General features: G+C 38.3%; 1 protein-coding gene across 4 annotated transcripts in view; it reads right to left on the reverse strand.

Annotated features, from left to right (window-relative positions):
- CNTNAP5 (contactin associated protein family member 5) overlaps window positions 1-15,700 on the reverse strand; it is a 769,018-nt gene that overhangs the window by 102,418 nt on the left and 650,900 nt on the right. For all 4 annotated transcript variants that reach the window (XM_033111359.1, XM_033111357.1, XM_033111358.1 and 1 more), the window contains exons 17-18: window positions 14,161-14,379; window positions 5,594-5,833 (exon numbers count right to left, since the gene is read on the reverse strand). In XM_033111359.1, the coding sequence (XP_032967250.1) occupies window positions 5,594-5,833; window positions 14,161-14,379 (459 nt within the window). The remainder of the gene's footprint in view (window positions 1-5,593; window positions 5,834-14,160; window positions 14,380-15,700) is intronic.

The raw sequence follows: 15,700 nt of genomic DNA on the forward strand, positions 1-15,700 counted from the left end.
TTTAGTGTTTATATATTGTCAATTTCAACATAAAGGACACTCAGCAAAACATCTGAATTCTACTATTTTTCAGTTTCTTGTATTTTATAATCTAAGGCTTTAAGCTCTCTGGTCATATTTAAGTTCTCTGATTGATTTGTCTGAACATCCAAAATCACTGGGATAAATAGAAGAAGAATCTTAACTTGAAGGTGTTTATCAATGACCATAAGCTACTCCAGGACCACAATGCCAATATTAGTGATACCTCTTGAATACCTACCTGATGGAAGGAACTGTACTGATTATATTCTGAGAAGACAGGAAACACATTAAGAAAAATAAATAACACCAATGGAAGTTAGCCTAGGGTGTGATGTGTGAGTGACAGGAAAAATGATTCCCAGAGTTGGATGTCTCCATGGGCCAGAGTAGGCTGGGAAGAAAGAGGAGCTCAACACTGACTAGGCCTTAAAATGTGGAATGAACTAAGAGAAATAGCTCGGAGACAGGGTGGCGCTGGAGAGGGTGCGTCTCTGAGCCAGTCTGATTGACCTGGATGCTGGAACCTGGCTGTGCCCTTCTCTAGTTCTCTCATAGGAACCCACTCAATCTCACGTTACTGAAACATAAATGTGGATAAATTCAGTGTTATCGTGGGTAGATGAATTGGAAGAAATGATATGAAATTATGGCACATAGTAGAAACTCAATAAATGATAGCCTTGTCTTAATAATGCTAATAGAATTGAATTTAGAATTAACATAAACATGAAGACCAGCCCTGGGTATGGAGTAGGCTAGTGGTTATCTAGAAATCAGTCCAGCTGTAACTAATTTAGAAAAACATCAAACAGATTAAAAATAAACAAAACAATTGGCATAATATTAATTTTTTCTTATGATAATGGTCCTGTGGATATGTATTTTTATGAGTCCTTATCTTTTAATTGTACATATTGCAATATTTATAAAGTGATACAATATCTGAAATTTTATTCAAAATAATAAAAGAAGAGAAGCAATGTGAACATATCGGTTAAATAAAAATGGTCATGAGTTGATAGTTGTTGAAGCTAGAGAATGCGTTCATGGGGGTTCTGAAACTCTTCTCTCTACTGTATAACTTAATTTTTTTCTGTAATAAACAGTAAAATAATGATATAACTTGTCAGGAAGGTAAATATTAGAGAATTTTTTCAACATGTTTTTGGCAATTAGTAAAGTGTATCTAAATATACATACTTTTTTTTCACTGAAATTCCATTAAGGAAATAATTGATTAATGTGTCTATCATTGCATTATCTATGCGTAAAAAATTGGGATGATCTAAAATTCCAAAATAATAATAACAGCAATCATTTAATGAGACTTTATACATCAGGCATTACCCCAAGTGCTTTGTGAAGTGATCATTGAATGCTCACCACAACCCATTGTGAGCAATTGTTGAATTTTCCACACTTTTCACATTTATAGATGAGAAACCCAGGAATCATGAGGTTGAATTACATAACCAGTTTCAGGCAGTAGATTGTGGATGAGCCGAATTCTGAACATAAGCTGGCTGGTGCCAGAGTCCCAATGTTGCTAAACTATAATGCTCTGGGGATAGAACGGCTTAAATAAACAGAGGCAATTCCACCAGATGGAATATATTGCAATCGTTAATACTAACAAATTGTATAAGAATGTCTATTAAATGAAATAAATAAAATCCAGGATCTAAAATGTAATAGACAGATATCTCGACTATGTTAAATGCAAAAAAAAAAGCAAGAAGGAAAACAGATTTTCTTTTTAATGGCTGACTTTGAGTACCTTGTGGTTTTATTTTTCTAGACTTCCAAGTGGATTCCCAATTAAAATTCCAAATATGTTATATAATGTTTTTAATTTGAAAATAAGTTAAATGACAATACCGTGACAGTCATACCCAGATTGCTAAAGTAGTGGTGGGGGTGGATACTGGCTAAAGACAAGCATACATCAACAAATGGTGTTGGAACAACTGAATCATATATGAAACAATGAAGGTAGACCCCTTCCTCACACCATGTACAAAAATCAATTCAAAATGGATCCAAGACTAAATGTAAATGTCAAAAATATAAAGCACTTAAGGAATCATAGCTATAAATCTTCATGGCCTTAGATTAAACAACAGTTTTATTATTTATGACTCCCAGAGCACAAGAAACAAAATAAAAATAAAAAATAAATAAATTAGACTTCATCAAAATTAAAAACTGTTGTTCTTCAAAAGATACTATCAAGAAAGCGAGAAATGGAGAAAATATTTACAAATCATATATGTAATATGATAATTATATTCAGATTATATAAAGATTTCCTACAACTACACAATAAAAAGAATAAAACAATAAAAAATGGGCAAACATTTGAATAAATATTTCACCAAAGAAGATGTACACATGGTAGATAAGTACATAAAAATATATTCAATATTGTTAGTCATGAGGGCAATGCAAGTCAAAACCACAATGAAATAGTATTTCACACATTCATAATATAACGTTTATACTTAAAAAGACAGACAATAACAAGTGTTGGTGAGTATGTGGAAAAGTTGCAATTTTCATGTATTGCTGATGAAAGTGTAAAACAGAGCAGCTACTTTGAAAAACAGTTTGGCAGCCCCTCAAATTATTAAACATATAGTTATTATATGACCCAGCAGTACCACCTCTAGGTATATGCACAAGGGAATAGCAAACATAGGTCCATACAAAAACATGTAAACAGCCCAAACCATCAACTGATATGTGGTTTAAACAAAGAAAATGTAGTACATCCGCACAGTGGAATACACTTTTGGAAATAAAAGGGAATAAAGTACTGAAAAATTCTATAATATAGATGAACCTTGAAAACATGCTAAGTCAAAGAAACCAGGCACAAAAAGGCCACATATTCTATAATATTATTGATATGAAATACCTAGATTAGGCAAATCCATAGTGACAGAAAATAAATTAGTGTTTTCCAGGAACTGGGGTGGGAGCGTGGTGAATGGGGAATTGTTGCTAATGGGTATAGATTTCTTTTGTGGATGATGAAAATATTCTGAAATTAGATAGTGGTGATGGTTATGCAACTTTTTGACTATGCTAAAAACCCATTTCAAAAATTGAATATCATGGTATGTAAATTGCATCTCAGTTAAAAAAAAAACACAACAACATACACACACAAAACAACAACAACAAAAAGAACATATTTTAATCCTGTTACTACTTTCCTATATAGAATAAAATTAGGGTTATAAAGGGGAAAACGGAACCAAAACTATGTTGGATGGACCTCCAGCCTGACATTAACTAGCAAATCACTAAACCTCTCTGACCTTCAGTATTGTCATATGTTAATGTTAAAGCAGATATTACCATCCTCCCCTTCTAGGTTGGGGATAAGCAATGTGGCAGTCAATAGTTACAAGCTAATTTTATGATTATTATTGTTTTGTACCGTAATCAGAAACAGAAAGTGGGTCAAAGAACCATGGTTCTAGCCCAGGCACAGCTAATGGATAAATGTCCTTAATTCAACTCCAGATATTATCCAGTGTTTGCACACACTAAAATATACATGTCGTAGTAAGTTAGCATAGAAGACTGCCCCAATAGAGAGCAACCCTGTTCATGGCCATGTTGTAGCGAATGGCTCCATTTCAGTTCCAAGCCACGTTTCCCAGAGGCAATTGGCATGGCTAATAGAATTGGTAAAAAGGTTCTTCTTACAAACTTTGGAACTGTTGAATATAAAGAGAGTCATTTCCTTAGATTTATGAAATAGGAGGGAAAGTTTGGAAACAGTAAAATATGAAATAAGCTGAAAAAGCTAAGCACATATTTGTCTATTTTGCTTATAGATCAAAATAAAAAGTGGGGAGAGAGCACAAAGGACATTTCAACAAATTCAGTCAAAAGATACAGTGGCATGGACCAAAGATAATTCATAGTAGCTGTTTCAGAGAAAGGAGCCAATGAAAAATTAGGCTAAATTCAGACAACTATGATCTATGAGATGTTTGAACACTATCTCTGGATAAAGGTAGAAAGGTCAACCATTCTTTTTTCTTTCTACGAAAGTCTTGGTTATATAGATCTTATAAGATAATACTAGTATACTTTAGTGCTTGGGCCTGGTGGCATTTATTCTGTATTTGCTTCTTTTAGCATGTGGGACCAAGCTAAGGGTGGCATTCAAACTTTTCAGGGAAGTTGTTCAGAGACCTCCCCAGTGGGAAAACCCAGTCGCACTTTGCTTGTCTCAGCTCACATGTAGAGCCTACCAGGACCGGCCCTGCTTTATTCCAAGCTCCCATGCAGGGCCCAACACTCTGTGGGCCCTAAAATTTATACCATTAATTTTTCTCCCAAGGAGCTTTCCAGCAATGGCAAGCAAGTAATTCACACTGAGAAGGCCAGTGCAAATGGATGAAGAGCTTGACCAGCCATAACAAGCAAGTAATTCATACTAACTGGGGAGGAGGCCAGTGGGGGTGGATGAAGAACTTAAATTATAGATCCCTCGAAGCGAAGCCGAGTGCTGAGTGCTTCTTTCCCTATTGTTTTACAGTTCCAACAGGAAGCGGGACTGAATACATAAAGCCTTGTTTTCAGAGAGGTGCTTGGGAAATGTATCTCAATGAATTGACAAGAACTTTTATAACTGTTTGTACATAGATGGTGTTTCAAATGGTGATTAAAACACTTTAATAGTTTAAATGCTGCTCTTGAAATATTGTTTATTTATTCAACATTTTTTATTAGTAAAATAAACTTAAAAATTCTGCAAAGTCTGACAGTAGACCAAATCTTTTGTTCCACTATTTAAAAATACCAAGTATTTATACTGAAAGAAAATGAGCTTTTATAGTTTTCAGAGTTATCTTGAATATTTCTAGATAACTTACACCATGACCATCGTTCCTTGTCCAAAGTTTACACGCATCATGGTTAGCTTCTGTCAATGCAATGGTCTCGTGAGGTTTGGAGAGGGTGTGGAAAGGCACCCGGGTAGTGTTCTATTCTCAGCGCCCTGATGAACTAAATGTGAATTTGGGGGCTGGGCTTAAGCCCCAGACCCCAATCAAGTCACCTGCAGAATAGGGATATTTTCCTAGATACGTGGTACTGACTTTGCTAACTTATCTATACTCTTTCTATTGTAAAAACGATTTCGGATGGCTTAAGGGTCTGTAAGGATCCTCCAGGACTAGAGTCTCTGATTTGTTGATTACACCTATGGACTGAGGAATTAGGACTGGAAAGGTCAGTGCACCCTGCAAGATCCTGCTGATAGAACAGAAATAAGTCCACCTCTCTGAGTGCTTAGCTGGTTCTCGGCCATGGAGAGTCTGTGGTCCTGTTACTATCCATTCAGCAGAATTGCACTGCCAGCATCCACAGACAGTGATAGTGAGCATCTGTAATTGTGTTGAGGAGATATGCAGTCTCGGAATATAGAGAAACTGAGGCAGAATGATGGTCATCTGAGGACTCTCTAAGGTCGTGGGATTCTATGACCTGGCCATAGTCTGTATTCACTACAACGCAGCACATGGAAAGATGAAAATGCTTATTGTACCTTTTTTGCAGAATGGCCCTTCATATGGAGAACTGGTGCAATCGCATAAGTATCCGCTGCGCTTCTCCACACACTTGCCCCCATTGTGGCAGATGCTGCCATAACTGCTGCAATGGCCTGGGCATCCTGGTCGGACTCCAGACGTGACCTTTGCCCTCTCCTCCAGGTCCAGTTTCTGCCCATTCAAGTGTAAGGAACGGATGCAGCCCAGGAAGCCTTTCTGTTTTGATGATGTTCCCCCTAAGTAATGAAACACAAAAGGAAAAATAGATATGTAGATCCATAGGGTTCAAGTTTTTTAAGTTTAATATCAGCATTGGTAAGTTAAGTATTGCTCTGTCGTCATGCTGTGGTGGACTGTTCAATCGAAGTTTCCAGTGAGAATTAGGAATTTAAAGAGACTGGGAGAAATGCATGACTTTTTAGGCTGGGAAAAATACCTCCCCGCAATCAAAAACAATTTTTTTAAAGATCATAGTTTATGTGGATTCCTGTACTTTACATATTTAAAAAAAGAAACTTTAAGATAGGAACTTGTCATATCCCTTGCAAATGAAATAAAACGTGCTTTTAGTCCACAGCAGACATTTATCTGAAGTATCACGTGCAGAGTGGGATTATAACCTCTGGCAATGTTAAAAGCTGTTAGACTCATCGTGTTAGAAAACTGTGAGGAGCTTTGTAATGTTTGTGTGTAGCATAGTGCAATGGCCAGTGCAGAAAGGCAGGGTGCTTGAGGAGCAGGCAGACATGGCACCAAACTCCACCGTACTGGCCGAGTAGCCAGACTGACCACTGACTCACCCAAAACTCAGCTGCTTGATCTGTAAAATAAATCTATTTGATGTGCTCACTGTAAGGTTTAGTTAAGATCTAGGAATACAGGACGTCCTCAATCACTGCTCTCTTGAACCCTCACAGTGGTTTTGCTTTTTGTTTTGTTTTTTCTCCTCATAGAATTCTGTTTATTTGATCATTTTAATACAGGAAACGCTGGACCAATCAACAGGAAGACACATCTTACACAGATGCCTGTGTTCACCATATGGACGAGAGGGTCTCCGCGGTGGTGGGCATGCATGTGTTTCCTTTTGAAATGGCAGACTGAGTGCATAAGAGCCAGAAGACAACCAGGCTCGGAAAGGTCGCAGGCCACGAGGGAACCACGCTTCAGAGGCAATCGAGGCATTAAATACAGAACCTACACATGACATTTCACTTTACCATATGCATCATTTATTTATTAAAAGAAAGGAGACCACAGTATATATACGAGCGGCTTTAGTCAGAAAAAATGAATGAGCTAGGTGGTGCCTAGCACAGGGAGGGCTTGCCATCTGCTCTCCCTCTGTTCTTGTTCCCACCTTAGCTAGAACTGGTACGTTGTACACACACACACACACAATACAGAGGTTGTCAAAAAATGTATATACATTTTAAGAAAGGAAAAAACTATATTAATTGCAATACTCAGTATATATACCAATAACAAAAGATGAAAACAAGTCACGTTTGACTCTTGCAATTACAAGCGTTGCTCAAAGTGGTTACCATCAGCGTCCAGACATTTCTGATTACGGTGAACTACTTCTTGAGCATAGATAACATCTCTGAAACTGTGTATACATTTTTTTGGCACTCCGGTGAGTGTGTGTGTGGGTATCCTGATTGATCCTAGATTACTCCCAGATTATTATTTGGAAGACAAATTTCTTCTTCTGGGATGCAGGAAAAAATTTCAATCCAACTTTCTGCTGAGGATACATCTGGAAGGCTTCAGAAAGATCCACGATGGTCCTTACAGAGTATTCAAGAATTGAGTAAATTTAAAGCGACAGAGTATTTTATTATTGTTGGATATTCAGGATTATACTAGCCTAAACTTCTAATAGCAGAAAAAATATATATTGAGAGACAACAAGCCAAGAAATTAAGCTAAAGCCCATCAGCAGATATTTATTTTGTGTTGGGAATTCTGGGAGGTTCCAGAGAAGGCACATGCCCACCCTTGAAGAATCCTAGTTCTACTTCAAATCAGTGCTTTGGGCTCAAGTCCATGTATGTGGATAATGGGGAAGAGGGGAAGGTGTATTGGGAAACAACACGGGCAGGACTGGCTTGTCATTTATTTTATGTATTTTTATGCCAACTCTCCTGAGCCTCATTCATTTCTAGCCCTTCATGTTGCAACTTTAGTTGCATGTTGCAAGATTTAGTAAATCTTGGTCTAGCAAATGCCTAGATGTAATATATTCCCACCAAGGTGGATACAGATGTGAATTCCAATTGTCCTATCTCAAACTGGGAATATAGATGTTAAACAAGAAAAAGCTATAAGGTCAAGAAATGAATATGTGACTGAAATAATTTCTGGCATCATTCATCCTGGCCGGGTGGACAAGAAAATAATGGCAATGGGTATAGTGGGAATCTAGGGTGGGAAGAGGGAGCATTCTCCCTCCCCTGAAGCACACCAGGATATCAGACCCATAAATATATGTATGACAGTCACCATTTGCATCTAAACACACAATGTTCCAAAAGAACTAATCCAGGCTTTTATTCTAAAGTAATGATGAAACTCCATCATATCTTCAGTTCTAGTAATTGATACCCAGACCGGCCAAGAGGTCAAACCCAAACTGCATTCTGCTGTCTGTCTCAATTTCAGTGGGTAAATCTCCTTGAACCACAAGCTAAATCAATTATAAATATAAGCAGATCATAGAGGAAGTTTCACTATTTCTTTCCTAGAGATTGTGTAGAATAAAGAGGGGACGATATATGTAGTAAAATGTTTTGTTCTATTTTTTTCCCCTTATTTTGCAGTCACTTCCTGTGGTGGATTTGAATAACACTTATATATCTTTTTAGTGTCATTTTCCTTTCTTCTAGCAGAAAACATAGAGGATCGATTGCACGTTTTCTTGCATGTGACTTAGCCAAGTTCATAAATGGAGAAGGTGGCTGGGGTGGTTTCTGTGACAGAAATACCCTCCTTGAGGTTAGAGACCTAGGGAGTATGGTGAGAATGACCCAAAAAAAGAGGTTCATTTCAATCCCAGAAGCTGACAAAACACAGTGACACAATGAACTATGAACTAAATGGCAAATGAACTAAATTGCAGTCTTTACCTGACTGCTTTTTATTCTTTACAGGGGAGAAAAAACTGGAGGTTAGGCTCTTTTTTTCTTTATGGAGAAGTAGTATGTGGACTAAGTATAGACTCATTTTAAAAAGATGTGCTCCACCCACATAATGACATCCAGTAGGTTGTAGCACTCTCCATTTTCTGACAGTGTGACCTACTCTGTGTACAGTGACATTGGAGTGTGAATCTCTGTGAAACATAAATAGTGTACAGAAGAGCACCACAATCTCTCCTCTTCCTTCTCACCCATAACGTTTCTCTTCCAACTCAGCCCTGTGGATCTGCTCTCACAGGTAGCTGTGGATCCATCTGCTTCTTTGCATCTCCAGAGCCATGGTCTTAGCACAGTCTCCCTCACCACATTTGAATCCCTACAATAGCCTTCTCATTGATTGCCTTATTCTCAGCCCTGATTCGGTCCATCCAGTCACCACTTTGCAATCAGAGAGCTCAACCACATGTAAAAATTGGATTCTGCCAGTCCTGTTTGCTACTTTTCAGAGAGTAGTCGTTGTCCTGAGAATAAGCTCAAATTCTTAGCACAGCTTATATACCATGCAAGTCCTGGCCTCCAGTTATCTCTCCCTCTTCCTGCTCTGACTTCGGGCACGAGGCATTCTGAACTGCTAATGGCTCCCCAACACCCCAGGGTCTGCCTCGATTGTGAGCCTCTCGGTGTGCTTTGTGTTTATGTGGTGTGGTATCTTCCTCACACACTCGGCTGCTCACCCTCCTCCATCCCTTCTGTCACAAACATACACACATGCACTCCCTACATACATTCCCTATACATTCCCATGTACATACATTCCCTAGTCACATATTTCCTGCCCACCCAGTATTTATTTTAACTAACTGCCAATATTTTTAAAACAAAAACTATTTTAAAAGTTCTAGTAAGTCTTCCACTGAAGAATCAGAAGTTCTGTTCACGACGAACCCGATTTCCTGCTTGACAAAGCCCAGTTGCACTGGGCTCAGCCCCTCTAAAACAGGACACTCATGCTGTACTTGGCCACATTGCCCACCGGGACCACGTCATTCATTCATATTGCCCTCCTGGCACTTGCAGGTATTTGATTTTTCAATTGCTCTAATATACTTTTCTCTTTACTTGTCTGCATCTTGTCTAGCATTTATGTAAGGTTGAAAGAACATCAACAAAAATCAATTGTAGACTTATCCTTAAGGCAGATGAAAGTTATTTAATTGAAGCTCATACTTAATCTGCAAGCTGTTTGAGAATCAGAACAATGCCTCTAAGAAAAAAAAAAAAACAAACACCAAACATACTTGTTATATGCTAGAAACTTTATAATTACTGAATACTCAATGGGATAAAAAGGTATTCTTTATATTATTCACATTACATAGTTGAGAAAACTTAGTATCAGAGGCATTGTTTTGACCGAGTCAAGAATCAAATAGATTTTATATGGCAGAGGCAGGAGTCAGACTGGGCCCTCTTAGCCTTCTAGCCTCTTCACAGCCCTTAAATCCTAAAATGAACTATTTGATTAGACAATTTTGGTCAGTAAGAAAACTAAGCAATTCTTCTTTCTTCCCCTGGTCTCTTACATGGTTTCTGCTACCAAGTAACATATACATATGCATTTTATCCTCTTGGCTGCCATATCACTTTTCTTGACAATTTACACTGTTGGTAAGCTGGGCTCGCTGGAAGCAATTTTGTATGAAACTGTTCGGTTGTTCCTGGGTACGGAGCATGTTCATTGTGATGATGCTTCCTTGCACTGAGTATGAATCAGCTCTTAAAAACGGGATATCATCACTCACAGGCTGTCTTAGAAAACCTCCGTGTGTCACCTGAACAAATGTTCATTGTTTCCCGAGAAACATCTCAATTCTTTGTATCCTCCGTGAGCGCAAGTGCAAGAGCCTCTATTTCTCTTGTGTGCCCTCACCACGTTTGACATGATTCACCTGAAAATGGGAATAATAATTCCCTACCAGGGTGAAAGCAGGAGCAGCATTTTTGGGGAGCTCTGAAACTTTGATTTATCAAGTCAGTGTAGTATTTTCCCCCAAGGAGTTATAAATTGGGATTAACTTCAGTTTATTTTGACACAGATAAAGAAGCTAAGCCAAAGGAAAAAAAAAAAAAATCCATGAAAGACCAAAAAAGTAAAATGGATGTAAAGCCACACAAAAATGAGACTCATGGACCAACACTTTACAAAATGTCCACGGTATAACGGAACACATCTGGAAAGATGCAATGTCAGATTTGGGGAGAATGGGACATTTTCCTTGCTCTCACAAACATGTGGGCAGGAGGACAAAGATGCTATCATCCCTAATATGTATGTGTAGACAGCAGATCCTCAAGTTGTAAAGAGTCAGTTACTAGACTCTTCACTTTCATTCTGCAGACAAAGACAATGAGCATCCTTAGGCTAACTGTGTTTCTGCCAAGGCCCATGGCCTGCTGGCCGCTGGCCTGGAATTCTTACCCAGAACTCATTTCATTGTCAGCCATGGGTGCTAGTTCTTGGACTTCTCTTGCCTTATCCTCTTAGTAGGGAACACAAAGCAGAGGAACGATACCACCAAGAGTGTCAAAGATGGGACAATGACAAGCTTGTAGCATAGATTTCAGAAGCTACATGTTATGAAGTTTCTCCTAGTCCTTCAAAGAAATGTGATCAGTGAAATGGCATGGTTGCAAACGTAATTATCATGGTGATAAAAGCCTGAAGTTAAAAAAAAAAAAGAAAAAAAATGTTTCTGGGAATCCAGAATGCATTGACTCATGTGTCAGGACTTGAACGTGTCACATTCAGATAGCAGGGGCAGTGCTAAGAGGTACACCCTATTCTGTAAAATTAAACCAATTTCTGGTACTCAGGAAGCACTCATGAGCACAGCAGCAATGCCCCTAAACAATGCTGAACAATGCTGTTTTGATTGCAAGGTAGTTCAGTGGCTAAAAGTATCCAGACAGACACATCCAAATTAATATTTACGTACTGCCACATTCAATTCATCCCAGTAAAGAAGTACATATCAATTATATCTTTTTCTGTGTAGCAAATAAAAATATCCATTTTCTCTAAATTTTTGAATGATGGGGAATGCAATCCTTCAGTTTGGCTGCTATAGCTAAGTAAAGGGTTTTTATTGTTTTGTTTTTTGTTCTTTTGTTTTTTGTGGTTTTTTTTTTTTTAACCACTGAATTATAGAAATGGAAATATTGCAACTTCAGCTTTTTCAGTCACCTGATATTTCTAAACAAGTGTATCACTGAACACTAAGCAAAAAAATTCAAACCAATAGACTAAAGTGACCTTTAACAGCATTTTTTCTTCTTCAAGTACATTAAGACAAATTCGATAAAGCAGAGTAACATCTAAGATGGAATTTATTGGAGAGAAACATAACAGAAGCAGGTGCTCTAGCCACAGCTGACCTTGGCTCCACCTTCAGCAAGATATCTCCTCCAGACCCATCCACATGCTCTCACAACCCATTGCCTTTGTGAGCAATTTAATGGAAACATCTGCAGATAAAAACCTGCCATGAAACACAACTGCCTCTTTTTCCCTGTTGACTTGCAGAAAGTTTATCACATATTCAGGACATATGATAATTTCATAGCTACATGAAATTTGCATGAAAGGATCAAAAAATTATTCCATCTTTATATACACATTTCAGCCTGAAAGATTCGTAAATACTGCCTGAAGATAAATTAAACTTTGGCATGAATATAATTTATGAAAATTGCAAACTACTTGAATCGATTCCACCAAAAAAACCCACAAACATTAAATTTTGATGACTAGCAAACTTCTTCAGAGAAATAAAATGTGATGTTTAAGTAGAATTAAAACAGCAATATAAATTTTAAAAAATATTTTAATAGTAAATCATATCACTTATGTAGGTTATTAATCAAGTAAATGCCTTATAATCATAAAAATGTTTTAATCACTTATACCTTCGTTTCTGCCAGATATGAAAAACATGACAGATGAAGAAAGAAATATAACCGCCATTAGAGGAGAGCATATGACATATTCTATTACTTTTTTTCTTTTAGTTCATGTGCTTTTAGTAACTACTTTCCTCAAAGTTAAAAATTTTACAAACTCAAATGTAAAGGAAGCAAGTAAGAAACACCCACTGATTGCTGATGGCATTCTCTTTCTAACAGTCAAGCTATGTTGTGTGAGAGTTGGTTAAATAAAAAAATAAGGAAAGAAAATTAAATCTGTGTTGCTGGCAACTTTTGGAATTTATTTATATCACTGTTCTAAGCATCTCAACTTCAAGTTTTATGTAAGAGCATCTTCTTGGTTGTGATAATATTACAATAGCACTAATATTTACAGTACTGTTTGGTACTTGAAAGCTTTACAAGCCCTGCTCATCATATTTTCAAAAAATCCTTTCTAAATTATAAAGCTGACCTTTCCTACCTGGACTAATGTGGCTAAGTTCTATTCCGTGCCCCATCTCTCTCTTTCTCAATCTCTCTCTCTCTCTCTCTCTCTCTCTCTCTCTCTCTCTCTCTCTCTCTCTCTCTCTCACACACACACACACACACACACACACAGAGACTGTGAGCTCTTTAAAAGTAGTGTCACTATACAACTCATTTTTCAATCCCCACCATTCAACAAGGTGCCTGCTTGTTTTAGGTGCTAGTGACTATGGAATGAATGAATGAATGAATGAATGAATGAATGAATGAATGAATGACTCAGTGAATCCTGTGTGAGACTTTCCAGTCCCCATGAGCAGCAGTGGCAGCCAGTTCAGATGAATAACTTGTCTGAAGTCTGATTCTGAGTCTTAGAAAGGGAATAAGCACTGGAGGGACATCTGCTTGGGGTCCAGGACTGTTTTTTGGGTGCAAGTGTAAGGCAGCCAGCCAGGTGACATGATTTCAGGGTGTATCAAAGAAGCCCTAGTGTAAAAATCAATAGTTCCTTTCCCCATTGTATTACTTATGACTGAAATCCCTTTTAAATTCTACAGCATATTTCATTACACTATTATAATTTTCAGGAGTTAGGTATCAGCAAAAAGGGGCGAGTGTGACCCACTGACTTAGAGCCAGCACCACAAAGCTGCAATGAGCTGATCCATTCTCTTTTCTAACAGCATATTTTGATTATAAGGATGAAAAATATAGGGGCCCTGGATATCTGAAGGTCATATGTATAAGGAGAAAAGATACAGAAAAGGTCTGCGACCACCTCAAAATTTGCTAAGGGGAGGCATAATCTTTTATTGCTGTGGTTAATGAAGCTAAAAAGAAAGAATGTGTAAAACTAAACTGATAATTCTAAGAGCTTTATGACATATTTTAATAATTTTCCTTGGGCCTTGTCACACAGTGGTCTTGTAGGGTTTTTATTATGAAGGGTGCCTGAAGATGTCCCGTACCTACAAACAACTGGCTGTTCAGCTGCAATCTGAAATGGCCGTCCTCCGAAGTCTCCCTGCTCATCCTCGGGAGGTTGTCTACCTGGAGCGAGGTCACCTTGAGGTTCCTCTCTGCTCGCACGTAATGCCATTGGTTGTCATTCAAAAGGGAAGGAGACTGGACCACGAGCTCTATGGGGCCATTCCCAACATCCATGGCAAAAGTGATCTCGGAAGGAGCTGAAACCACAAAAGGGAAACAGATAGAAAGATGAAGGGAGCTGTCAGTGCATTCAGGGCACAAACAAATTGTGAATGAATGCTATAAATGATCATAAATCAAAAGCTAGGTAGGAAGGTCTTCAGTGGAAATCCCTGCAGTATTAAAACTACCATTAATAGTACTAACCACCAAATGTTAAGCCTCAAGATTTTATATTGGCCCAGTTGGTGAGAAGTCACGACATGGGATAGGGACCTCGGACACCAATCCCAATATGATACACATGCATCCATGCCAAGTTTCTGGGTTTTGTGGGTCTATACTGGCTTCAACTTTGTCCTCCTAGCTATCTGTAGATACTGGGTTAGCTGGGCAGATTCGCTCCTGCAGGGCAAAGATCCACGACCTGGAAAATCCAGTGCTCTTCTCCATGTTATCTCATTAATACAGGTGACATAAGCATTCACATTAAGACTTAGGGAAAAAAAAAAAAAAAGGAGGCTCAGAAAGTTTGTGTCATGTCCAAGGAAACATAGCTGCAAGTGGTGGTGCCTGGGATCAAAAGCACGCGTTCCCCTCCCCACTCAGCTCCTCCTACGACTCTGCCCTTCTATATCAATATGCATATAAAACAAGCCAGGGGCAGCTAGTCGGGCGTAGTAATACCCATGATGATATGGCGGTGATGATAGTGGTGCTGATGATGGCAGGTGTGGCAGTGGTGGTACAGCCAGTAAGTTAGATAGTAGATAGATAGATAGACAGACAGACCAAGTACCAGCAGCATTGAAAAGACAATGAACTCTGCCAGGCACTGACAATCGATTCTCTCATTTCAGTCCTCAAAACAACCCTGTGAGGAAGGCAGCATTTTTGTTTCCAGTTTATGGATGAGAAAACCAAAAGTTCATAGAAGTAAATCTATTTTTTCAAAGATTTCCAGATAGTAGAGTCTGACTCCAAAAATAGAATTATTTACCATTTTTTTCTGTTAAGTATATGTTCTTATATTTTCCATTATTACATACATTTTTGTGAAGTCTGAAGGAAGTGGAGAGGTAAGCTATACATTGAGGAAGAGGAGAAGATAGCCCCCTTTCAGTAACTGGAACCTTTGTATGCCAGACCTCCACTTCGTTCTCAACACCTTGCGATGCCCCTCTCCTTTATCCTCAAAACAGGACATGGGTTTTATTTGACAAAGTCGTCAACTACCAGATCTGAATTATCAAAAGTCAAACACCACTGAGGACCACTCCCTCCTCAGCCTCTAAACCCTGACCGAAAGCCAGTCTTGTTATAAGAAGCCCCCAATATGCAGGATTTCAAATAACTGAG

Source organism: Rhinolophus ferrumequinum, chromosome 8, assembly GCF_004115265.2.
Source record: "Rhinolophus ferrumequinum isolate MPI-CBG mRhiFer1 chromosome 8, mRhiFer1_v1.p, whole genome shotgun sequence".
Lineage (NCBI taxonomy): Eukaryota > Metazoa > Chordata > Mammalia > Chiroptera > Rhinolophidae > Rhinolophus > Rhinolophus ferrumequinum.